The sequence below is a fragment of the Salvelinus namaycush genome, chromosome 10, assembly GCF_016432855.1.
Source record: "Salvelinus namaycush isolate Seneca chromosome 10, SaNama_1.0, whole genome shotgun sequence".
Lineage (NCBI taxonomy): Eukaryota > Metazoa > Chordata > Actinopteri > Salmoniformes > Salmonidae > Salvelinus > Salvelinus namaycush.
Genome location: NC_052316.1, coordinates 23,902,024 through 23,928,661, shown reverse-complemented (window position 1 = coordinate 23,928,661; position 26,638 = coordinate 23,902,024). Strand labels below are relative to the sequence as shown.

Here is a 26,638-nt window from a genome sequence, read left to right as displayed (position 1 = left end):
CAGGCTGTATCATAACCGGCCATGATTGGGAGTCCCATAGGGCGGCGCACAATTGGCCCAGCGTCGTCCGGGTTTGGCCGGTGTAGGCCGTCATTGTAAATAAGAATTTGTTCTTAACTGACTTACTTGCCTAGTTAAATAAAAAAGAAAATGATTATGCCTACTCAAATTTGCCTACTTTCAGTAGCATGAGTGGTCCATTTCCAATTGATTGTGCCGCTGCTGCTTCAAGTTTCAGCACCACGATGTATATTACTCAAATACGGCTTATTGTGAGGTCAATAACTCTGATAAATAAATCATAGGAAAGAAACATTATTTTTAATCAAATCAATTATAGTAGTAGCAAGCTATCAAAGTTGACCTCCGGTCCTCCTTCTCATCTTCGGGCTATCCTCCTTAAACTGAATAGAACATAGGTGTAAAGCTCGTCTGATGAAGAAGGAGTGAACCAAAGCGCAGCGTGGTACGTGTTCATGATATTTTATTCAACTGAACACTGAAACAAAAATAACAAAGAGAAAAACGAACAATTCTGTAAGGTAACTACAACTATACAGAAAACAACTACCCACAAACACAGGTGGAAAAAAGGCTACCTAAGTATGATTCTCAATCAGAGACAATGATAGACAGCTGCCTCTGATTGAGAACCACACCCGGCCAAACACAAAGAAATAGAAAACATAGAAATAAAGAAACTAGAATGCCCACCCTAGTCACAACCTGGCCTAACCAAAATAGAGAATAAAAGCCTGCACCATTTGGACTAGGCCCAATAAAACAAATAATCGAAAGAAGCCTTTGACTCTCCTCCTGAATTGCCACCATTGGCCTACACAGCACAGTGATTGGTTGGACAGCACACAAAAACGTTTTGATTAGCAAGAGCAGAGCAGGCCGAGGCTCAGGTTTAGAATATCCATTGCAGTGTGTAATGCAGCTTAGTTTTATTTACACCATCCCAGCAGCTATTTTAGAAATATAACTTTGCTCTGTGCTTCTCCAAGAATGCACTTTGTAGCCTATAGCCTATAGATTACACTAAATAGCCTGTAGGCGCACTTGATACTGCACGCCCAATGGAGAATCAGAGATGAGGGGCAGCATCGGGCACATCGATATACAGCCTAATAAATAACTAATTCTAAAACACTGACAAATATTGAAATTACAATTATTTTGTCAATTACAAAATACATGACCCTCCCCTGTCCTTGATTGACTGAAATTGAAAAAGCATGACCCTCCCCCATTTTCATCCAGGTAGCCATTCTGCAAATTTCAATCCATCCCTAAAAAGAAAGCTGGGAATAAGAGACTGCAGAGAGGAGAAAATGAGAGGAGAGAAATTAGAGGAAGAGGAGTGTGAAGGCAGAAGGGACAAAAGGAATAAGGAGAAAGAGTTATTCCTTTCCTGCATTAGGAAGGGAAGGGGGTTTTCCTGTAAGAGCCTGTCCCATCCCGTCCTGCCAGCTTGCCAGCCAGCTCACATGTTTATCCATGCCTGGCTGGCATCAAGCAAACCACTGCTGACAGCCTACAACTCCTTTGCATTCCCAAACAGGCTGGAAAGAGACCCGCACTGCATCACAACCCAAAACAACAGGCCCAGATATGGGACTCCAAACCTCCTATGACAAAGCAGAAACAGCAATGCCATACAGTGTACAAGACAAGTTGACAAACTGGCCCCTGGCAGTTGAGGTGTAACCTCATACAACCATCCGAACGTCTTGCAAGCTTACATTCTGTTTCGCTACATGGATTGCGATAATCCGTCTGGTAATTCGGAGGCTAGTTGAGGTGACCACCTAGCTTAAACAATAGCATGGCAGCCAGTGTAGAAAATATTACCTGTCTCACAAACCTGAGACATACAGAACAAATGAAAGAAACCCTCAACATGCCACAGCCAATGCTGGAGAACCCTGAGATTACATATTTCTCTAGCTGTATTGATCTTTTTATCACAGTAATTAGTTAAACAACTATAAACGAAGGCTAACAAGGCTCTTTTCTTTCTGACAGACAATTCTGACAAAATTGAGCAAGTCGGATGAGCAAGTCTCCTGTGAGTAGGCTTCATGGTACTCCGTGAACTCCCCTCAAATTGAACCGCTGAATCTTAAGAAACATTATTTAGATGGTCTCCCATCGGACCTGAAGGGCGATGTCGAACGTATTTAACTTGCTTTTACATCCCATTTCCATTCCCCTCTGTAGGCAGAATAAAAAGCAGCTACAAAAGCAGTTCAGTATGCTGCCCCTGCGACACAACTACAGTACAGACAGATAGGTAAGAGGTTTGTTTTCTTGTTACATAACAATGATAAAAGAACACTGAAAAAGGTGGCTCAAAATTTTGAACTGAGCGATTTGACCTTAGATAGGCCAGCTGCAAAGTCAAAATTGGCTATATTGTGAAAACAACATTTTTTTTTTATTGTGGTTACGGTTAGGTTTAAAATCAGAGTTTTGGACTTTTGGGTTGTGCAAGCTAATGACTACTCTGCAGAGCTGCTTCCAGAACAAGATTCATGACGAAAAACACTAACCTGCCAAAATTATCTAAATAAAATCTGCTACTTTTAGTTCCTTTGTGAAATAAATGACACATATTGACAAACAAAAACAGAAAATCACACAATCTAATCAAATTGCATAGTGCATAGTCTTCATGCTTTTCGACTGGTGACTGCCAAATCTGGCTTCCCAGGGATATACTGTTGATGTCGGAAGTTTACATACACCTTAGCCAAATACATTTAAACTCAGTTTTTCACAATTCCTGACATTTAATCCTAGTAGAAATTCCCTGTTTTAGGTCAGTTAGGATCACCACTTTATTTTAAGAATGTGAAATGTCAGGATAATAATAGAGAGAATGATTTATTTCAGCTTTTATTTCTTTCATCACATTCCCAGTGGGTCAGAAGTTTACATACACTCAATTAGTATTTGGTAGCATTGCCTTTAAATTGTTTAACTTGGGTCAAACGTTTCAGGTAGCCTTCCACAAGCTTGCCACAATAAGTTGCGTGAATTTTGGCCCATTCTTCCTGACGGAGCTGGTGTAACTGAATCAGGTTTGTAGACCTACTTGCTCACACACACTTTTTCAGTTCTGCCCACCAATTTTCTATAGGATTGAGGTCAGGGCTTTGTGATGGCAACTCCAATACCTTGACTTTGTTGTCCTTAAGCCATTTTGCCACAACTTTGGAAGTATGCTTGGGGTCATTGTCCATTTGGAAGACCCATTTACGACCAAGCTTTAACTTCCTGACTGATGTCTTGAGATGTTGCTTCAATATATCCACATAATTTTCCTCCCTCATGATTCCATATATTTTGTGAAGTGCACCAGTCCCTCCTGCAACAAAGCACCCCCAAAACATGATGCTGCCACCCCCGTGCTTCACGGTTGGGATGGTGTTCTTTGGCTTGCAAGCCTCCCCTTTTTCCTCCAAACATAACGATGGTCATTATGGCCAAACAGTTCTATTTTTGTTTCGTCAGACCAGAGGACATTTCTCCAAAAAGTACGATCTTTGTCACCGTGTGTAGTTGCAAACCGTAGTCCGGCTTTTTTATGGCGGTTTGGAGCAGTGGCTTCTTCCTTGCTGAGCGGCCTTTCAGGTTATGTCGATTTTGGACTCATTTTACTGTGAATATAGATAATTTTGTACCTGTTTCCTCCAGCATCTGCACAAGGTCCTTTGCTGTTGTTCTGGGATTGATTTGCACTTTTCACACCAAAGTACGTTCATCTCTAGGAGACAGAACGCATCTCCTTCCTGAGTGGTATGATGGCAGCGTGGTGTTTATACTTGCGTACTATTGTTTGTACAGATGAACGTGGTACCTTCAGGCATTTGGAAATTGCTCCCAAGGATGAACCAGACTTGTGGAGGTCTACAATTGTTTTTCTGAGGTCTTGGCTGATTTCTTTTGATTTACCCAAGCAAAGAGGCACTGAGTTTGAAGCTAGGCCTTGAAATACATCCACAGGTACACCTCCACTTGACTCAAATGATGTCAATTAGCCTCTCAGAAACTTCTAAAGCCATGACATCATTTTCTGGAATTTTCCAAGCTGTTTAAAGGCACAATCAATTTAGTGTATGTAAACTTCTGACCCACTGGAATTGTAGTACAGTGAATTATAAGTGAAATAATCTGTCTGTAAACAATTATTGTTAAAATTACTTGTGTCATGCACAAAGTAGATGTCCTCACCAACTTGCCAAAACTATAGTTTGTTAACAAGAAATTTGTGGAGTGGTTAAAAACGAGTTTTAAGGACTCCAACCTAAGTGTATGTAAACTTCCGACTTCAACCGTAGATAAGTCAAGTAGAACATGTAGTTCCGTCTACACTCTTTAGTAAGCCCAGACAGACAGACAGGACTGTGTGTGCAGAACTGAAAAGCACCCCCCCACCTTCTCTTATTAATGAAGATCTGATATGCACAAGAGGAACAGAGAGAGCCGTCCATTCCATGCATCCAAATCGTCAGATTGTGTGCTCAAGCATCCATTACAGATGAGCTCAGCCTTGATTAATCCAATCCCCTCACGAGCAGGACCAAAGATGAGATATCAACTCAAAATGAGCCTAAGATTCCCATTAGCCTAAACTCTAATCTCCCAGCCCTCATCCTTGCCTTTTCAGCAGAGCAACTTCTCAAAGGCTCCCTCCTCGAATTATAATACATCGCAGCCCGCTCCAGCAGTAATTCAAAGTTTAAGTAATAAGAAGTATATTAAGGTCTCATCCTCACTATTAAGCATTCTAAGTAAGTGCCTAATGTTATTCAGCTTTCAAATTACAAGTCCGCCACCCAAAGTGGAAGTCTCTGCTAAAACAAATTATGCAAAATTATAAATAAATTAAATCAAATGTAAGCAACAAGACACAAGACAATAGTCCTTTGCACAGCCACAAGAAAAAGTGTTGGGAAAATATTCCCTCTGGTTCAGTTATGAATGACTATAAGTCAGGTGTTGAGCAACGCATCTTCTCAGGGAACAATTAACCCCCTGCTGAAAAATAATAAAATGGACCGGATGTGAAATCGTAAAAAAATGTATAGAATGGGGAAATAAGAGATGTTGACCATGGGAACTCTGTGCCCTCTGTGTCTCTCTAGCGTTAGATGTGATCTTGTCAGTCAGGGAGGATGTGCATATGGTGAAAACCACTTAATAGGGGCCCCATCCTGACCCTCCCACTCAGTCGTCACGGCAACAGAGCAACCGGTAAATCGCTGTGGCGATTGCCCCAGGACGTGCTGTGCATGGGAATGCAGGGGTCTGCTGTGGCTGCCACCATCTGTGGAGGGCTGGCTCCATAGAGAGGCTGGCGTACAAACACACACACACACACACACACACACACACACACACACACACACACACACACACACACACACACACACACACACACACACACACACACATAGCAGACCCAGAAAGCAGGGGCTGAGAGCAGACTAGAAGCATAGACGTCATGCCCATAGGGAGCACGTGCCCCCTAAGAGTTATACATTTGACTTATTTTTGAATTCTTCAGATGTTAAATTAATTACTAAACTTCATGTTTAAGCCCAAGTTTTATCATAAATATTTATAAAAAGCTCTGTCAGCTATATTTTGTGGAGGGGGCACTGACTGGACCAGGCAAAGAGTACCCTTCCCCATTCTCCCTAGTAAGTGGTTCCTTCCCAGGTGCACCATGGACCAAAGATATGCTAGGCAGGACACTAGATACTTTAACACGTCCACCTCCAAAATCCGAGGACATGATTGTGCTTCCGTTGTGGGTGTGGTAGCGAAGCAACCTTTATTTGCATGCAATTAACATATATTAATATTCATTCCCATTTCTCCCGACAATGGAAGAACTGCTCTGGTGCGCTGCATGAAACAGAAGTGTGTGTCACCCACACTGCAGCGGAAGAGCGACAGAGGCTGCTGAACTAATGTCAAAAGTCTGACGAGGCGCACTGCGTGGTTTCAGACAGAACTCTATCCCCGCTCTTCCAAAGAGAAAGGTAAATTTTTTAGCACCATCGGGGCAGCGATGGTGCAGTGTTTGAACTAGGGCTAACCCCTCCTGGATAAGCATGGCCTGCTGGCCCTGACGTGTTGAACAAGTCCTCCAGAACCCCAAAGACTGTCTAACCACTTTTTGGCTTGGACATGACCTGTAAAAATACATACTTGAACTTTGACGGTCTAGGTAACTATTTGATTCATTTCAAGGTCATATTGCTAAAAACAGTCATTCACCTCACAATCCTTCTTTTCAATCTACAGTAATACATTTCCTTCCAGGATACACCTTTTAATTTAGCCTTTACCCTGCATTGCATTCTTTTATTTAGAATACTCATGTGTACTAGTCCTTGAGACATTTCTAGAATACTATAGGTTCTTAGAGGTCATATTTTATTAGCTATATAACACTGTGGGCAGGTTACACTAACAAAAGGCCTTTATTTGTGTATTGTTTAAATGAGGAACATGCAATAGTAACTAAACTTGGCCTTGTATGCAGTTTTTTTAGGAAGCTTATGCCAACCTAACCGGAAGGAATATCCCAAGTAGGTAATTAAATCCTTCACCCATAATTCAGAAACCACATTCACAAATTCACTAACACCTTCCTTTTCTGATGAACAGCTATATGTTCTTGATCAGTATATGTTGCAACTGCAGCAAGCCCAGATTCCACATGCAGCTTCCCAAGAACTTGACAAGGGTTTTACCAGCTCTCCAATATGACAGCATACCTACAATCGTAGTTCCATGGTAATCAAATCACATAAACAATTGGGAGCCCTTAAGATCAAAGTAGAGTCTACATCATTGATCCATGACTACCCTCTGGGCACAGACGCCAATTCAATGTCTATTCCACGTTAGTTCAACGTGGTTTCATTGAAATTACGTGGAAACAATGTTGATTCAACCAGTGTGTGCCCAGGGGTATTTCCCCCGCCAAACCAAATATCAGTGCTTCACTTTGCTCACATCCTACCATGATGTCTCTCTTTGGATCTGTTTAACTCAGCAGAGACAGGAAAGCTGATATGGCGAGACCTGTATTAGCTGGGGCAGAGCAACTCCATGTTAACACCTGGTTGTTCTCAGATTTTGCCACTAGATGAGTGTGAACGAATGAGGCGAAGGTCATCCGCTTTCATCCAATTACACCATACTCCTATACTGGAAGAAAGATCCTTATTCCATGTGGCAGCCTTTCATGTTTCTCTCTCTCATATTGTGGGATGGGAGGATGAAGGCAATGTGCATACTCTGCAAAAACGAGAGAAGAGAGGTGAAAAAAAAAGACGTTGCCCTTCCCTTGGGTTTATGGCGGCCTTTTGTTCTCCCACCCGATGGATCTATATCTCAGCCCTGCTTTGAGATGGAGGAGCATGACATGGTTTTAAAGTCTAAACCTGCAGATCAACATGCAACCCGCTAACCTTGGTACTGTGCTGATGTCAGCCCTCCCTTGGCCCCTCAGCTCTGGAGAAAAGAGACCTGTTCCTTTACAGCTGTGAAATCCGTCATACACATGTATGCTGGCACATCAGATTTTTTTTTTACCTTAATTTAAACTAGGCAAGTCAGTTAAAACCAAATTCTTATTTAAAATGACTGTCTACACCGGCCAAACCCGGACGACGCTGGGCCAATTGTGCGCCGCCCTATGCGACTACCAATCACGGCCGGGTTGTGATGCAGCCTGGAATCGAACCAGGATGTCTGTAGTGATGCCTCAAGCACTGAGATGCAGTGCCTTAGACCGCTGCGCAACTCGGGAGCAAATTGATGTCTACATGTGTTTTTTATACTATGTGGACATCGGAGTCACTGGCATGGTGGGTCTGTCAAAACATGAAGCCTGCCATAGAAAAAGTCAAAAATATACACCTTAATAGTGTGCTACAATATTCTCAGAAAGTAATATTCAGATTTGCTTCGGACCTTTTGGTCCTACATGTTTTCAAGGCCCAAGCAGAGAAGTGCTTGAGCCTTGAAAACATGTAGGCCTGTCACACAGATGTGTTTTGGATTGTGAGGAATTTCCATGGATTACACCCTTCCCCAAGTCCTTGAGATGGCTCAGAGCACACAGTCAGTATAGTACGTTTTGAAAATATAACAGAAGTCCCATTAGAAGCAAAATCCACACTTAATTCTAAAACAGTTATTAATATGTACAATGTACACTTGGACCAACCTTAAAGGGACATTTCCTATTCATCTGACAGAGCATATGACTCAGTGCTTTTCCTTTACAGTAAACTGCGCTGAATGGATTTTTTTTTCTGTCACATCTCATTAAAAGTCTGCTTATTCAGGTTTGTTGGGGTCAATTAATTATAGCAGTCAAGCTATTAGTTTCACACAAACTACTTGTAAAGTATACACAATCATTCTCACGATTGCTTCATTAGTTGACTAAAATGTCAGATAAAAAAAAAAGTTAAAACCATCAGGCAAGTGAGTTCCATCAATAAGCAAATTAATTACATCAATTAGTGGAGCCGACATGTGAAAAACGATGACAAAGAGAGACAATCTCCTGAGAATGGCTCAAGGCTCACAATCAATTTAGTTTAAGCAATGTAGTGTAGCCTAATGTGTCCAGACCGTCTGAATCCACAAAGTCGCCGACCTCGGAGTTAAAGAGTCCTTGCTAACTCTCACACAGGAAATAAAGACAGGCGTAGCACTTATTAGCTCATAATAGGGTTTTCAACTAAATAAGCCTGAGCTGCAGCGTAATCAAATCCACTGCAGGCTTGATGATAATCAAACCTACAAAGAAAGTGGTGTTACAGTTTCTAATGGATGTGCATTATCGTTTATACCTGTTCCCTTCAGCCATCCGTGTGAATCTTTCACCAACAATACCTTCAACTTCTCTGACTGACACCAAAACCACAAACAACATTTTGATATTTGATAAATATTTGTTAAATCAAACAACTGATTGCATCAACATCTACGTACTGTACATCTACCTACATTGTTCCACCACCTTAAAAAAACACCCAGCTTCTTGGGTTCAGATTGTAGTGTGGAAGGGACATGAAAGGCTACTCTGATGTGTAACCGATAAGCCCTTAGGAGATCCACTTCATGGGCTGCGGATGGAGATGAAAATGCTGTGTGCTAAGCCTCCCACTGACATGGTTTAAAGTGCTCAGCTCAGGACTCCCAGCTCCAGCTCTATGTCCAGGCTAGGATGACTGTCATTAAAGAGGATACCTGGACCAGGGCACAGAGGGCTGGGGGACTCATACTTTCACTCAAACAATCCAGCAGGTGAATTTAACAAAGGGAGAAAAGACAAAGCGTTTGGTGTCATTTGACTTAACCCAATCCACTTGTATTTGCACTGAGCTCAGTGTGTAGATGAAATGGTGTGTTTGGACTAATTGGTTAGCTGGGGATCAATGTATCTGCTAACTGGTGGGATGCAACAGCTTGCAGCCCACAGAGATAAACAGTACAATAACTCTCCTATTGTTGGAGCAATGGGAAAGACTACATTTGGTTTCCATACTGGGAGACAGTATGGATCATCTCCATGACTCCCTCTAATTGCTGTTTTCTCAGTAGTCGCTTCGCTTGCCAGGATTATAGAGAAAACACACTTCTTGGAGTGAGACCGTCTAAGTAGAGACACAATGAAGAAGAAGTTTGTTTTTGTTTGGTTCGTTAAATATCCTTTTCAACTTTGGAAACGGGTCAAACAACACCGTAGTGTGTGGGGGGTATAGGCCTACATCTAATGGGCTGGAGTTAGTGAAATATATGAGCAGGCAAAACATAGCGGAATTGAGAAACCATGGAAAGCGTCAAATTAGTAGAGAACAACGCCAAATTACAAATGAGGAGGAATCCCATCTCCTAATCCCCGGCATTCCACACTTCAGTCCATAGATCTGGTTAAGAATTTCTTTATTCAGAACCAAGACTCTCTAGAAATCAGCAAGGCTCCGCCCACAAGCTAAACTACTGGATAATTGCTTGTCTAACAGCAGGTTGAGAGCAAAAACACAGCAGTGCTTCTAACACAGTAATACTAATCTATTGGTTTAAGCAGAAAGGGACGGAAGAACTACAAATGCTGTAGTCGTACTAATTGCTCTCTAGAATAGTGGCTGATAAAACCGTGTGGACTGTCTGCCACCACAAAAAGGGCTGGTTTGAGTAACACTATAAAACCTAATTATGCCTCACAAAAGCAGCCCGCTCCATTTGGAATAAAAAAAAGAACCCAGAGCAATAATGGCAGTGCCATTAACAATTAGTCTCTACCGCAGCTAATTAGACAGGTGAGATAAAAGAAAACGGTTCTAAATTTAAACAGAGGGCCCCATATATTCTCTAACGCTCAATACCCACCGCTAATAACATCAATAACACACACCCCCAGCATCAAAGGGCAACTCATTGCTGAACACAGAGGGAGAACATTTCAGGGATTTTGTTGCCCCTTCCCTTAATGACAATAAACCCCTGAATTTAAATGAGCAGTAAGGTTAGACAATGGCCAGCTCTCCTGAGACTCAACACTACAGAGTGGAGAATTATTTCCGTGGGATTCAGGTGCAGAACAGCAGGGTGAACACACGGCCCAGGGATATCCATTTACAGTGATAAAACAGGGGATTGGGCTGGATTGGGCCCAGTTTTTTTGTAAAGCCACATAGAACTGGCATGGGATTATGACTGGGTACTGGGTTTGATATGTTCTACTCTGGGAACTTTCGCTTTGCTGTTGTTAACCATTATCAGCATCCGGTAGAGAACAGAAAAGCTATTTCAAAAACATTTGTTCAAAACATACAAAATGACAAGATAATGATCAGTAGACAAACAATAAAAATGTTCAGGAGAACATAAAAATTGGCCTGTTGAAAGCACCTCCTCTTGTGTACTCTCTGCAGCTATGGATGATGACTAAATGTAAAGTGCATCAGTCACCATGGTATTACAGTAATCAAACCAATAACAAAACAGCCACTGAAGGTGAGAGGAGAGCTCTCCATGGTGTCACTTAATCAATATTGCGCAAATACCAATAAAGCCTCTCGCCAGCAATCCACCCTGCTTAGCAAATAATAAAACCCAAACCCTGCAATACTGGTAAAGGCCAACAAATTAGACAAAAAGCATTCTAAAAAGCACTCTATATACCAATCAAAATACAGATCCCAATAAATGTTGGAATATTTGGTAAACACAGTCCAATCAGAGGCTGTCATCAGTTTCAGTACAAAGCAGAGGTGTATTCATTAGACCGATTCCGTTTCGTCTGTTGCAAAACATTTTGCAAGGTAAACCGCCTAGTTAAGGAACCAAACGAAACCAAACAAACCCAAACGGGGAGGGGCCTACATTAATTTGTCCAATAGAAACTCTAGTTTTGTTGCAAAACGATTTCCATCTGGAGAATCCGACTAATGAATACACCCCAGGACTGCTCCTCGCTAGCGCGCTCACCTCACTTACCTTCTATCTAGCCCTCTGCTTGGCACTGATTCTGGTAGCCAGATTTGTTTCCTCCAACTCCTCCAGATTGTTTTCACCTAATTTATTGCAGAGGGCACAAGGGGTTGCTTCAGCTTCTGGCAATAAAGCATGTGCTGATGCAATTTTTCTATGTAGGCGCCTGTGATGATGAATGTGCATGTGAACTCCTCAAATCGGACATTTCTCTCCGTTTCTCCCCCCACATGAACGGACTAATTGTTCGCTTTACACATTACTTACTAACTAACTTATTCTAACACTGGTCCCATCAAACATTTTGATTTGCATTATAAAATAACACATGCCAGAGACTGGTAATTGTATCATTTATACAAATGTTTAAATTGTATATCTGTTGTTTGGTATCGCCAACCTTTTTTGTAGGCTACTCAGAGAACTGGCTCCGATGTGAATGCGATGTGAAGTACCCGGATTTAGCCACAGGTTCATGCCAATTTTTTTACATTTATTTCTACCGTTTAGGTGGTGTCCACATTTTTACTGGACAAAAATATGAACGCCACATGCAACAATTTTACCGAGTGAAAGTTCATATAAGGAAATCAGTCAATTGAAATAAATTAATTAGGCCCTAATCTATGGATTTCACATGACTGGGCAGGAGCACAGCCATGGGTGGTCCTGGGGAGCCCACCCACTGGGGAGCCAGGCCCAGCCAATCAGAATGAGTTTTTCCCCACAAAAGGGCTTTATTACAGACAGAAATACTCCTCAATTGCATCAGCTGTCCGGGTGGCTGGTCTCAGACTATCACTCAGGCGAAGAAGCCGGATGTGGAGGTCCTGGGCTGGTGTGAGGCCGTTGGACGTACTGCCAAATTCTCTAAAACGATGTTGGAGGCAGTTTTTGGAAGAGAAATGAACATGAAATTATCTGGCAACAGCTCTGTTGCACATTCCTGCATTCAGCATGCCAATTGCACGCTCCATCAAAACGTGAGACATCTGTGGCATTGTGTTGTGTGACAAAACTGCATATTTTAGAGTGGCCTTTCATTGTCCCCAGCACAAGTTGCACCTGTGTAATGATCATGCTGTTTAACCAGCTTCTTGATATGACAAAGGATAAATGCTCACAAGGATTTAAACGAATTTGTGCCCCAAAAAAATTTGAAATAAGATTTCAGTGCTTTTGGAAAAATTTCTGGGATATTTCATTTTAGCTCATGAAACATGTGACCAACACTTTACATGTTGCGTATATATTTTTGTTCAGTATTATTAGAAACATTAATGCTTATGCAAATGATGCCTTGTATTGCCTTAAACAAATAGTATTGCCTTAAACCAAACTTTTAACCAAGTTTAATTTGTCAGCTTTTCTCTTGAAAATTTCTTAAGTAATTTTTGCCATTTTGTAGCCTTCATTTTTGTAAAAGTAACTCGGGATCCAGTTTTCTCCATGACCTGCACTGTAAATAAATACCACCTATATCAAAACAAATATCTGGAGTTCTTTGCGTCCATCTTTCTCTGCTCAAATCCAATTTCCCCTCCCTCATCTGGGTCCATGTGTGTTGGTGAGGGTAATGCAGGACTAGCCTCGTACAAACCAACCTGATGTTCACGAGAACAGAATGGTTTATAACGAGGCTACAACAGGACAAATTCTTCTTTACTTTCACAGTATTATTCAGCACAAAGGGCATATAGGGCATATAATGTGCATATCATTATAGGGCATATAATGTGTGAACATGCTATGAGTAGAGAGGCTTAGACACAAAGGCAAATATCAATATCATAGTAGGAATGTGGGAAGAATATACAGTACCAGTCAAAAGTTTGGACACACGTACTCATTCAAGGGTTTTTCTTTATTTGTACTTTTTTCTACATTGTAGAATAATAGTGACGACATCAAAACTATAAAATAACACATGGAATCATTTAGTCACTAAAAAAGTGTTTTAGAAAAGTGTTTTAGATTCTTCAAAGTAAACACCCTTTGCCTTGATGACAGCTTTGCACACTCTTGGCATTCTCTCAACCACCTTCAACAGTCTTGAAGGAGTTCCCACATATGCTGAGCACTTGTTGGCAGCTTTTTCTTCACTCTGCAGTCCAACTCATCCCAAACCATCTCAATTGGGTTGAGGTCGGGTGATTCAGGAGGCCAGGTCATCTGATGAAGCACTCTCCATTTTGGTCAAATAGCCCTGACACAGCCTGGAGGTGTGTTGGGTCATTGTCCTGTTAAAAAACAAATGATAGTCCCACTAAGCTCAAACCAGATGGGATGGCGTATCGCTGAAGAATGCTGTGGTAGCCATGCTGGTTAAGTGTGCCTTGAATTCTAAATAAATCATCAACAGTGTCACAAGCAAAGCATCCCCACACCATCACACCTCCTCATCCCTGCTTCACGGTGGGAACCACACATGCGGAGATCATCCATTCACCTACTCTGCGTCACGGCAGTTGGAACCAAAAATCTCACATTTGGATTCTTAAGACCAAAAGACAGATTTCCACTGGTCTAATGTTCATTGCTCATTTCTTGGCCCAAGCAAGTCTCTTCTTCTTATTGGTGTTCTTTAGTCGTGGTTTCTTTGCAGCAATTCGACCATGAAGGTCTGATTCACGCTGTCTACTATGAACAGTTGATGTTGAGATGTGTCTGTTACATGAACTCTGTGAAGCATTTATTTGGGCTGCAATCTGAGGCTGGTAACTCTAATGAACTTATCCTCTGCAGTAGAGGTAACTCTGGGTCTTCCTTTCCTGTGGCGGTCCTCATGAGAGCCAGTTTCATCATAGCGCTTGATGGTTTTTGTGACTGCACTTGAAGAAACTTTCAAAGTTCTTGAAATGTTCCGCATTGACTGACCTTCATATCTTAAAGCTTATTTGAGCTGTTCTTGCCATAATATGGAGTTGGTCTATTACCAAATAAGGCTATCTTCTGTACACAACACAACTGACTGGCTCAGACGCATTAAGAAGGAAAGAAATTCCACAAATTAACTTTGAACAGGGAACACATGTTAATTGAAATGCATTCCAGGTGATTACCTCATGAAGCTGATTGAGAAAATGGCAAGAGTGTGCAAAGCTGTCATCAAGGCAAAGGGCAGCTACTTTGAAGAATCTCAAATATAAAATATATTTTGATTTTTATAACACTTTTTTACTTACTACATGATTCTATATTTGTAATTTCATAGTTCTACAATGTAGAAAATAGTACAAATAAAGAAAAACCATTGAATGAGTAGGTGTATCCAAACTTTTGACTGGTACAGTATTTATTGTCTTTTCAACATCTTTTGCATATAGGAGAACCTTTATCCTTCACAAAAAAATTACAATCAAGCTTGAATTAGAGCAATTCCTTTAAAATAACTCTATACAGTACATGGGTGACTAGGTGTAATCGTTCTACTCTAAAGCCTATGAGGACCTGATCACTAAAACCTTCATAGAGATAGAAAATTGTAAGGGCTCTTTTCCACAGATGCGTCAATGGATAACACATTGAGGGTGACATTCCGTACAGAGAAATAGTCCCATCAGGATGAGTGGTAATGAAGGGCAATGAGGTCTGAGGATCCTCATTACCCACACCTAGGCACAGTCCAACTAAGAATGGCAGGACAGGAGGAGGCATAGATAAGCCCAGTGAAAGGAACAAATGGCTCCCAGAATAGAATAGCACCAGAGGAGAGAGGGTGTTCAGTCAGCCTGTACAGTATGTCAAATATCTTAAATTCTCCATTGTTTGGGGCTATGGCTGGCATGTCAGACAGTTTACCCTGGTCTCTGAGTCTGGGTTTCTCTATAGAGAGCCTGACAAACTGAGGTAATTAATAACTGTCACCTCTCTATCTCTGGAACCTTTGTCACGTTAACAAAAAAAACTACTAATTGACTCTTGACTGAGATTATCGCCACAGATCAGCTAATTATTTTTTAATATATTCATATTCCAAAGTCATTAAAAGTGTCTCGACCTAGCAACAAGGACCTAGCGACTGGGATCGAGCATCACGACACCCTTAATTACAGTCACCTAGTCTGGACTACCTGGAAACCCATGAAGCAAAATGCAACCTGGTTTCAAATGGAACACTATGAACTAAGAGACAGTATATCACACATAATAAATCATTTGTTGGTACTCGAAACATAAACAATGGTATGAGTACTACTAAAAATGGTTCAGTGTTTATAATTAAAGCTGACATTAGGTTCTCAATGTCCATTATAACTAATTGATTGTGTTCTTTTTATGAACACACAGTAGCTAGTATGGAGCACAAGACCATGTACTGTAGCTTTACCCTCGCTGACAGCATCATGTTTTCAGATGGACCGAAAGATGAGTCAGTCTGCATGGGGAAAGATTACCACAGGCATGCTAATGACGTCGGATTAGCATAAGAAAGAGATCATTCCTGCTCAGAAAGTCTAACTTCTGATTCAATTAATATCCCCGCCATTGGTTTATTTTAGGTATTTTAATTCCTTACAAACAGGCAGGGTAGGGCTTAATAACGTGGCCTCCTACATCCTTGAATTCAATTATGCTCCTTTCATCACACAAATACAGTTTTTGCGAATCCACAGCTGTTGCAAACGCTGCTGCTGCTTCCACCAGGCCATCAAAAACAATATGATGAAGCCTCCTTCAGTTTGAAGTCCCTTTTGGGGATGATTTTAATTTTCGAAACAGAATTGAAATCTCCAAAGGTGAAAATCTCCTCAACTGATAAATCTCTGTGGCAGTAAAAAAAAAAGCATTTGAACTTGTCTCTCAAAGCGTATCAAAAGCCATCCACAAAGAAATATCTGAATAGGAAAAAAAGAGGACTATAGAAGTCAGGCCTGCATGGTGTGAATAATGCTGAGGCTCCCATTCTCCCACCCCTCTCTACCCTCAGACTCAGACTCAGAGCCAGGCTGGAGAAAACTAAATATGAAGCAGGAATATAATAGATAATTTGGCCAGTAAATGGCAGGTATTATGGGAGCCATCTCTACTCAGAGGCATATGATTTACCTTAGACACTAAGGTAATAGCTTTGCAAATTCCCTCTGCCATTTGACAACGGCTCGCCGTACTGAAATGTGGGGGAAAAGGTCATAAGTCAATGACAATCCATCACAACATCAATCTCTTTTTATTCTCCTCCCAAGTCTTAAATACCAAACATTGGCGGAAATCGCTGTTTCGCTTCCCCTCCCCAGAAGCTCCAATCTGGCAGGTCAGGCTGCAGGGCCTGATGCTGGGCCCGATGTGTCAGACGCCGCCCCTGAGTTCACACATTTCTTCAAGCTTGTTTTCTCTCAACAAAAGGGAAGTGCTTTCCCTGATGGTCTCCTGTGTGTGTCTCCGACCCAGCGGAGGGAAGGGAAGGAGAAGGGGAAGGAAGGGGCTTTCAGAGGGGCTTTCTGGCAGACTCAGCCTACCCCTAGAGGCTGCTGCTTTGCCATCGTATGGTTTTGTGGGATATCAATGCAGAATACATTTCTGAAAACTTAATCTGCTAAATCTAAGCCTCATGGAGTCCCAATATAATCTACTGTACTGAATGTATAGATGACAACTGCAAAGCTTGGTGCCCTTCTGTCATTTACAATTCATCTATAATATGTTACAGACACAGCGTTTCTTATCAATCAATTATACACATCAATCATTACAGCTAGGTTCTAAGGGCTCAGACACACCAATAGCGTTTGCTGGCCGAGAGTATTTAGCACTGTTGAACGTAATTTGCTGACCGATGTCAGTCAGACGTCTACAGCGGGTGGTCCGTAAAACACAGCTCGCTGAACGATCGACAGAGGAACGCTAGATCCACATTTGGTGTGATGTGTGCAAGGCTTAAAGGAAAACTCCACCCCAAAACTATCTTTTGGTAGTCCATTGTTGACATAGTCCAAAATGTGTAACTTTCAAAATACAGAAATTGCCCCCATATGATGCATTTTGCATCATATGATGCCGCGTTTTGTATCATACTGGGATGATTTCTGTATTTTGAAAGTTACATATCTTGAAAACTTGATTTCTGACAAGCAAAGCATTTTGGGACTATGTCAACAATGAACTAATTAATTAAAATACCAAAAGAGAATTTTTGGGTGGTATTTTCCTCTAACTTGACCATTAGACGCCTGAACCAACCCTTGGACAGTTAGTGCTCTGTCTCTGCTTTAACCTGATGAGGACAGAGGGCGCTGTTTTCACTTTGGGGGAAAAACGTGCCCAATTTAAACGGCCTCGTACTCAATTCTTGCTCGTACAATATGCATATTATTATTACTATTGGATAGAAAACACTCTCTAGTTTCTAAAACCGTTTGAATTATATCTGTGAGTAAAACAGAACTCATTTGGCACAAACTTCCTGACCAGGAAGTGGAAAATCTGAAATCGATGCTCTCTTCTGGGTCCTGCCTATAAATGGGCATGATACCTATTAGTATACATGCACGTCATACACCTTCCCCTGGATGTCAAGATGCAGTGAGAGAAGAAATGGAGTGTTTATCTTGGTCTGAGATGGAATACGTCCTCTTGGAATGACGTGTCACCCATTTCCTGTTTTCAGGAAGGCGCGAAGTTGGACCTGGATTTGCCTTCTGAATAGCTGTCGTTATAGGCGACTACTATCTCCGGCTTTGATTTTATTTGATACATGTGACAATATCATCGTAAAGTATGTTTTTTCAATATAGTTTTATTAGATTTTTGAAATTTATTCGGGACGTTAGGCGTGTTGCGTTGTGTGCCTTTGTTCAGAAAGGAGAGCTTCGCGCCACTTGGCTAGTGCGCTTGCTAATTCAAGAGGGAAAATGGACGTTCTAAATCCAAACAAAGAATGTTCCCGACAAAGGACACCTTGTACAACATTCTGATGGAAGATCAGCAAAAGTAGGACCCATTTTATGATGTTATTTCATATATCTGTCGAACTGTGTACTATTAGTTTTGCGCCCAGGTTTTGGGCACTCGGTCGACATAACGTAAGCCTTATGTGGTAATGAAGTTATTTTTAGAATTCTAACACGGCGATTGCATTAAGAACTAGTGTATCTATCATTTCCTATATAACATGTATTTTTTAGTTATGTTTATGAATAGCTATTTGGTCAGAATATGTGTGTCAGAAAAAGTGTCAGAAAAAAATCTGGACGTTGTTGGACAAAATAGCTACGTTAGCACAATGTATAACCACTGATTTCAGCTCTAAATATGCACATTTTCGAACAAAATATAAGTGTATGTATAACCTGGTGTTATAGGACTGTCATCTGATGAACCTTATCAAGGTTAGTCAAAAATTATATATCTTTTGCTGGTGTGTCACGATCGCTAACTTTTACTGCTGGGAAATGGCTTGTGTTTCTGGCTATTGTGGTAAGCTAATATAACGCTATATTGTGTTTTCGCTGTAAAACACACAAATATTTGCTGGATTCACAAGATGCTTGTCTTTCATTTGCTGTACACTATGTATTTTTCAGAAATGTTTTATGATGAGTATTTAGGTATTTGACGTTGGTGTCTGTAATTATTCTGGCTGCTTTCGGTGCAATTTCTGATTGTAGCTGCAATGTAAACTATGATTTATACCTGAAATATGCACATTTTTCGAACAAAACATAGATTTATTGAATAACATGTTATAAGACTGTCATCTGATGAAGTTGTTTGTTGGTTAGTTTGGTTGGTTCTTGGTTAGTTAGGTTGGCTTTGTGCATGCTACCTGTGCTGTGAAAAATGTCTGTCCTTTTTTGTATTTGGTGGTGAGCTAACATAAATATACGTGCTGTTTTCGCTGTAAAACATTTTAAAAATCGGACATGTTGGCTGGATTCACAAGATGTGTACCTTTCATTTGCTGTATTGGACTTGTTAATGTGTGAAAGTTAAATATTTCTAAAAAATATATTTTGAATTTCGCGCTCTGCCTTTTCAGTGGAATGTGGGAGGAGTTCCGCTGGCGGAACGCTGGAGCAGTAAAGGTTAACCTCTTGACGCTAGGGGTCAGATTTGTTTTATTTTTTAAACAACGTTCCCAAGGTAAACGGACTATTTCTCAGGTCCAGATCGTAGAATATGCATATAATTTACAGATTAGGATAGAAAACATTCCAAAGTTTCCAAAACTGTCAAAATATTGTCTGTGAGTATAACAAAACTGATTCTGCAGGCGAAAACCTGAGAAAATCTAACCCGGACGTGATTTTTTTTTTTTATCTGTGTTTCCTGGCCCGTCTGTCTTCCATTTAAAGGGGTATCAACCAGATTCCTTTTCCAATGGCTTCCTCAGGCTGTGAACAGGCTTTAAACATAGTTTCAGGCTTTTATTTTGAAAAATGAGCAAGATTTTTCAAAAGTAGTCAGGTGTCCTCTGAATAGTTCCAGCGCGCGAGAGGGGAGCTCTCCATTTCTTTTTCTCTCTTATTGAATAGGTTACGGTCCGGTTGAAATATTATCGATTATGTTTGATAAAAATAACCTGAGGATTGATTATAAAAAACATTTGACATGTTTCTACGACCATTACGGATACTTTTTGGAATTTTCGTCGAACGGAACGAGGCTTTGGTTTCTGAACATAACGCGCAACCCAAATGGCGTTTTTTTGTTATAAAAGTAATATTTATCGAACAAAAAGAACATTTGTTGTGTAACTGGGAGTCTCGTGAGTGCAAACATCCGAAAATTATCAAAGGTAAGCAATTCATTTTATTGCTTTTCTGACTTTCGTGACCAAGCTAACCAAGCTAATATAAGGCTAACTGTTCTAGCATTGATTGATACACTCACAAAAGCTTACATTGCTTTCGTTACAAAGCATATTTTCAAAATCTGACACGATAGGTGGATTAACAACAAGCTAAGCTGTGTTTTGGTATATTTCACTTGTGATTGCATGATTATAAATATTTTTAGTAATATTTTTGAATCTGATACGTTTGGGAATTTTCTTCTGCCTTTCAGCACCGGAACGAGGCTGTAGTTTTCTGAACATAACGCGCAACCCAAATGGCATTTTTTTGTTATAAAAGTAATATTTATCGAACAAAAATAACATTTGTTGTGTAACTGGGAGTCTCGTGAGTGCAAACATCCAAAGATTATCAAAGGTAAGCAATTCATTTTATTGCTTTTCTGACTTTCGTGACCAAGCTAACCAAGCTAATATAAGGCTAACTGTTCTAGCATTGATTGATACACTCACAAAAGCTTGGATTTCTTTCTCTGTAAAGCATATTTTCAAAATCTGACACGATAGGTGGATTAACAACAAGCTAAGCTGTGTTTTGGTATATTTCACTTGTGATTGCATGATTATAAATATTTTTAGTGCCTGCAATTCAGCGGTTGTTTAGGAAAATGATCCCGTAAAAGGGATCCGTAGCGCAGAGAAGTTAAGAGGGACCCTCACAGCAGGTGCGCTTCTATGCTAAACAGTAGGCATGTCAAAGAGCTGAGGGGGGCAAGAGAGGGAACATTCTATCCGACACGTCATTGCCTGTCTCCCCTCACCTCTCCTGCTGGGCTGGCAGCCTGTCTGTCTGCCTGTCTGTCTGTCCTTCAAAAGGTCCCTGCTCCCATTAATCACCAGCTCCTCTTCTCCCCTGGGATAATTAAAGAGACCACAGTGAATGCTCAGCCCTCCTTTTATTGTGTCAAAAATATATTTCCTCTAAACGCTTGAATATGGCGCCAAGGAACATGGCTGACGTTTTACATTCTCCCAACCAATTGTGCTATTTTGTTAGTTTTTTTGCATTTTGTGTAACTTATTGTGTACATAATGTTGCTGCTACCGTCTCTTATGACCGAAAATAACTTCTGGATATCAGAACAGCGATTACTCACCTCAGACTGGAAGAAACTGTTTCCTTTAACGAGTCCGACGAGAAGGATATCCTGCTTTCACTGGAGCAGGCACAGATCCACGCCTTTGGCGTGAAGAAAAGACGCAGGAAAAGGGGCCGCAGATCGGGCAACTTTCTGAGAATCTGTAGGCGAGCGAGTAAACTCACATTGCCATTCGTTCTTCTTGCTAACGTGCAATCATTGGAAAATAAAATTGAGGACCAACGATTAAGATTATCCTACCAAAGGGACATCAAAAACTGTAACATCTTATGTTTCACCAAGACGTGGCTGAACGACGATACGGACAATATAGAGGTAGCGGGATTTTACATGCACCGGCAGAACAGAGACGCTACCTCTGGTAAGATGAGGGGTGGGGGTGTGTGTCTATTTGTCAAAAACAGCTGGTGCGCGATGTCTAATATAAAAGAAGTCTTGAGGTATTGCTCGCCTGAGATAGAGTACCTTATGATAAGCTGTAGACCACACTATCTACCAAGAGAGTTCTCATCTATATTATTCGTAGCCGTCTATTTACCACAGAGCGAAGCTGGCACTAAAAGGGTTCTCAACCAACTCTATAAAGCCATAAGCAAAGAAGAAAATGCTCACCCAGAAAGCGGCGCTCCTAGTGGCCGGAGACTTTAATGCAGGCAAACTTAAATCAGTTTTACCACATTTTTACCAGCATGTCACATGTGCAACCAGAGAAAAAGAATCCTAGACCACCTTTACTCCACACACAGAGATGCATACAAAGCTCTCCCCCGCCCTCCATTTGGCAAATCTGACCATAATTCTATCCTCCTGATTCCTGCTTACAAGCAAAAACTAAAGCAGGAAGTACCAGTGACTCGCTCAATACGGAAGTGGTCAGATGACGCGGATGCTACACTACAGGACTGTTTTGCTAGCACAGACTGGAATATTTTCCGGGATTCATCCAATGTCATTGAGGAGTACACCACCTCAGTCATCGGCTTCATCAATAAGTGCATCAACGACGTCATCCCCACAGTGACTGTACGTACATATCCCAACCAGAAGCCATGGATTACAGGCAACATCTGCAATGAGCTAAAGGCTAGAGCTGCCGCTTTCAAGTAGCGGGAGACTAATGGACGCTTGTAAGACATCCCGCTATGCCCTCAGACGAACAATTAAACAAGAAAAACGTCAATACAGGATTAAGATTGAATCCTACTACACCGGCTCTGATGCTTGTCGGATGTGGCAGGCTTGAAAACTATTACGGATTACAAAGGGAAACCCATACGCGAGCTGCCCAGTGACGCGAGCCTACCAGACGAGCTAAATGCCTTTTATGCTCACTTTGAGGCAAGCAACACTGAAGCATACACGAGAGCACCAGCTGTTCTGGATGACTGTGTGATAACGCTCTCGGTAGCCGATGTGAACAAAACCTTTAAACAGGTCAACATTCACAAAGCTGCTGGACCAGACGAATTACCAGGACATGTACTCAAAGCATGCGTGGACCAACTGTCAAGTGTCTTCACTGACATTTTCAACTTCTCCCTGACTGAGTCTGTAATATCTACACGTTTCAAGCAGACCACCATAGTCCCTGTGCCCAAGGAACCGAAGGTAACCTGCCTAAATGATTACTGCCCTGTGGCACTCACATCGGTAGCCATGAAGTGCATCCTCCCGGACACCGTAGACCCATTCCAATTCGCATACCGCCCCAACAGATCCACAGATGACGCAATCTCAATCGCACTCCACACTGCCCTTTCTCACCTGGACAAAAGGAATACCTATGTGAGAATGTTGTTCATTGACTACAGCTCAGCATTCAACACCATAGCGCCCACAAAGCTCATCACTAAGCTAAGTACACCTCCCTCCTAGACTTCCTGACGGGCCGCCCCCAGGGGTTTAGAGTAGGCAACAACGCGTCTGCCACGCTGATCCTTAACACTGGGGCCCCTGTGTAATTAGTCCCCTCCTGTATTCCCTGTTCACCCATGACTGCGTGGCCAAACACGACTCCAACACCATCATTAAGTTTGCTGACGACACAACAGTGTCTGATCACCGACAACGATGAGACAGTCTATAGGGAGGAGGTCAGAGAACTGGCAGTGTGGTGCCAGGACATCAACCTCTCCCTCAATGTGAGCAAGACAAAGGAGATGATTGTGGACTACAGGAAAAGGCGGGCCGAACAGGCCCCCATTAACATCGACGGGGCTGTAGTGGAGCGGGTCGAGAGTTTCAAGTTCCTTGGTGTCCACATCACCAATGAACTATCATGGTCCAAACATACCAAGATAGTCGTGAAGAGGGCGCGACAAAACCTTTTCCCCCTCAGGAGACTGAAAAGATTTGGTATGGGTCCCCAGATCCTCAAAAGGTTCTACAGCTGCACCATTGAGAGCATCCTGACCAGTTGCATTACCGCCTGGTATGGCAACTGCTCGGCCTCCGACCGTAAGGCGCTACAGAGGGTAGTGCGTACAGCCCAGTACATCACTGGGGCCAAGCTTCCTGTCATCCAGGACCTATATAATAGGTGGTGTCAGAGGAAAGCCAATAAAATTGTCAAAGACTCCAGTCACCCAAGTCGTAGACCGTTTGTAGACATTTTTCTCTGCTACCGCACGGCAAGCGGTACCGGAGCGCCAAGTATAGGACCAAAAGGCTCCTCAACAGCTTCAACCCCCAAGCCATAAGACTGCTGAACAATTAATAAAATCGCCACCGGACAATTTACATTGACTCTCCCTCCCTTTTCTACACTGCTGCTACTCGTTGTTTATTAATTATGCATAGTCACTTCACCCCACCTACATGTACAAATTACCTCAACTAACCTGCACCCCCACACACTCAGTACCGGTGCCCCCTGTATATAGCCTCGTTATTGTTATTCTTATTGTGTTACTTTTTATTATTACTTTTTATTTTAGTCTACTTGGTAAATATTCTTGAACTGCACTGTTGGGTTAAGGGCTTGTAAGTAAGCATTTCACGGTAAAGTCTACACTTGTTGTTTTCGGCGCATGTGACAATTTTTTTGAATTAATTTGATTTGATTTGCGCTGCCTGTTTGCTGTGACTGAGAACAAGGCATATCGATGACTGGCTGAAGGAAGATGACAGTGGCAGATATCAGAGAGCAGGATCTCTAATGTGGAGAGCCTCTCTTCATCATCTAAGAACTGCAGGCGACAAGCAGGTGACCATAAATTCTAAGGGCTTAAGAGAAACACCAGAAATATAATGATTTGAAAAGAAACAGCATTTCACACCCTATTCCTTTGGAGCACTTTTATCTCCCTGACAAACTTTGAAATGCCTTTGGAAATAAAAAGCAAGGTATCAGCCAGGTGCAAATCTCCTTTGATATATGGGAACGTTTGGCAAACACAATTTGTGAGTAGTTAAGGTTTCCTTCTTTCCCATTATTGAGACATCAGGAGCTGAGTGCACTGAGACAGGTGTCACGAGAGCAAATGATAACAAGTCGCTGTTCCGATATCCTGTGTTATACAGTACAGTGGGAACTGTTGCTCCACGCTGCCTCAGTGAAACTAGCATCCTGTTACTGATCTGCTATAGCAGTGGCTTGAGAGACATTGAGCAATATCTGGTCAGAGATGTCAAACTCAGTTTGAGCTGTTTAAAGGTCCTTCCTATCAGCAGAAACACCAATTAACCCGACTTCCTGGCATAATGGCGCTCCAAAATCCCAAACAAAGAGCCCTGAATACAATTAAACACAGGCCTCTGTGTCAGCAGCTAGATAGAACATTTAAACAGCGGAACAAAGAGGGCCAAGTCACAGTGGACTACCATCAAGCACATTAAAAGCCAAAGCCAGGCTGTCTTCCTGCGATTATTCAAACGTCAGGGACCAGCAAAAGACCAGTGTGATTAACAATCTTGATATTTCAAATCTGTGGACTGGGCTAACCTGATTTTCAGCCTGAGTTTTATTCTCTTCTTCTTTTACGAGGAAGGAGGTAGAGAATTAGCCAAGCTTGTCATGTGGCTTCCTAAATGCCACTACACTGGTTAATAAGGACCAACAGTTGGAGTCCTGACAGCTTTAGTGGCTAAATCGCTGCTAGCTATTTGAGTATAGCGTGCCGTTTTATATCACCAAGTCATAAATCCTCCTGAAATAAACACAGAAAATATGCTCTTTGCATTTGTTACAATCTCCAACAAACATGATTTGGCCCTACAGGAATGTAATGTTTCTAGAGTCTGAATGTTGTTGCAGTTTTTCTCTGTGGTTCTGGTCTGTGTTGACCTTTGGTCTAAGTGCTAAGGCTTCCGATTAAGCTCTTTATGGAGTAGCGCTGGAGGGAGATGGCAAACGTGACCCTGACCATTGCCTGTCCAATACTATTGGAATTCTTCACTGTGACCCTGAGCAGAACTGAATTTAGTGATCCCACAAAATGAACTCTGATGGCATGAATGCAGTTCCTGGGTCCTGTGCTGCCTGCAACAGTCAGACAGATTATTCAAGCATAATTCATAGAGAAGATCCTGCTGTTTTAAAGGTTATGCTAAAATTACTGTAGCTAGAGGGTGTCAAAAAGTGGCATAATAGTACAGATGTAGGTGTAGGATCTTAATTTGACTTTAATTTCACAGCAAAATAATTCTGCAGCAACAGGATTTGAACGTGTAGTCCATAATGTTGCTTGATCCGTGGTTAGGCTATTATTAACTGGCCAAAATAGGCTACATGAAAAGTGCAGTACTGTTAATATAACCCTGTTACTGTGGGTTTTCAGTAAATGTATGTAAATCACAAAGCTCATCTGCATTTCCTGCAATGCAGGAACATTCTCAGCAACAAAAGAGTGGTCAAATTAAGATCCTACATCTGTATACCACATGCAAGAGCATACAAATGTATGATTTACTAACACTAACGGGGTCAACAGAAAAATTCCTAAATCATATGACAATAATGTAACTACAATAGATGATGCTATATACTGTCATATTCCTCCGTCTGGATTCAACCCGGAACGCGGAAGATAAAATATAAAGGTAATTGCCGCTTGAGACATTGTCTTTAATTGTCAATCGCACTATGAAGCGGATCTTCAGCGCTACGGATTGAATAGAGCCCTTCTTGTCACAAAGTGACAGCACAAAAGGAGGCTGGAACGCATTCCCAATGCACTGTTTTTTTATGATGCTACCCTCTGAC

The 26,638-nt window shown here is 41.6% G+C and overlaps 1 protein-coding gene across 6 annotated transcripts in view; it reads right to left on the bottom strand.

Annotated features, from left to right (window-relative positions):
• The window catches only part of LOC120054495 (neuroligin-1), a 279,013-nt gene that overhangs the window by 241,585 nt on the left and 10,790 nt on the right, over positions 1-26,638 (bottom strand). The window contains exon 2 of one of the 6 annotated variants that reach the window (XM_039001924.1): positions 11,517-11,521. The exons of the other annotated variants lie outside the window; for them this stretch is intronic. Within the exon in view, the coding sequence (XP_038857852.1) occupies positions 11,517-11,521 (5 nt within the window). The remainder of the gene's footprint in view (positions 1-11,516; positions 11,522-26,638) is intronic. 6 annotated transcript variants of the gene reach the window in all.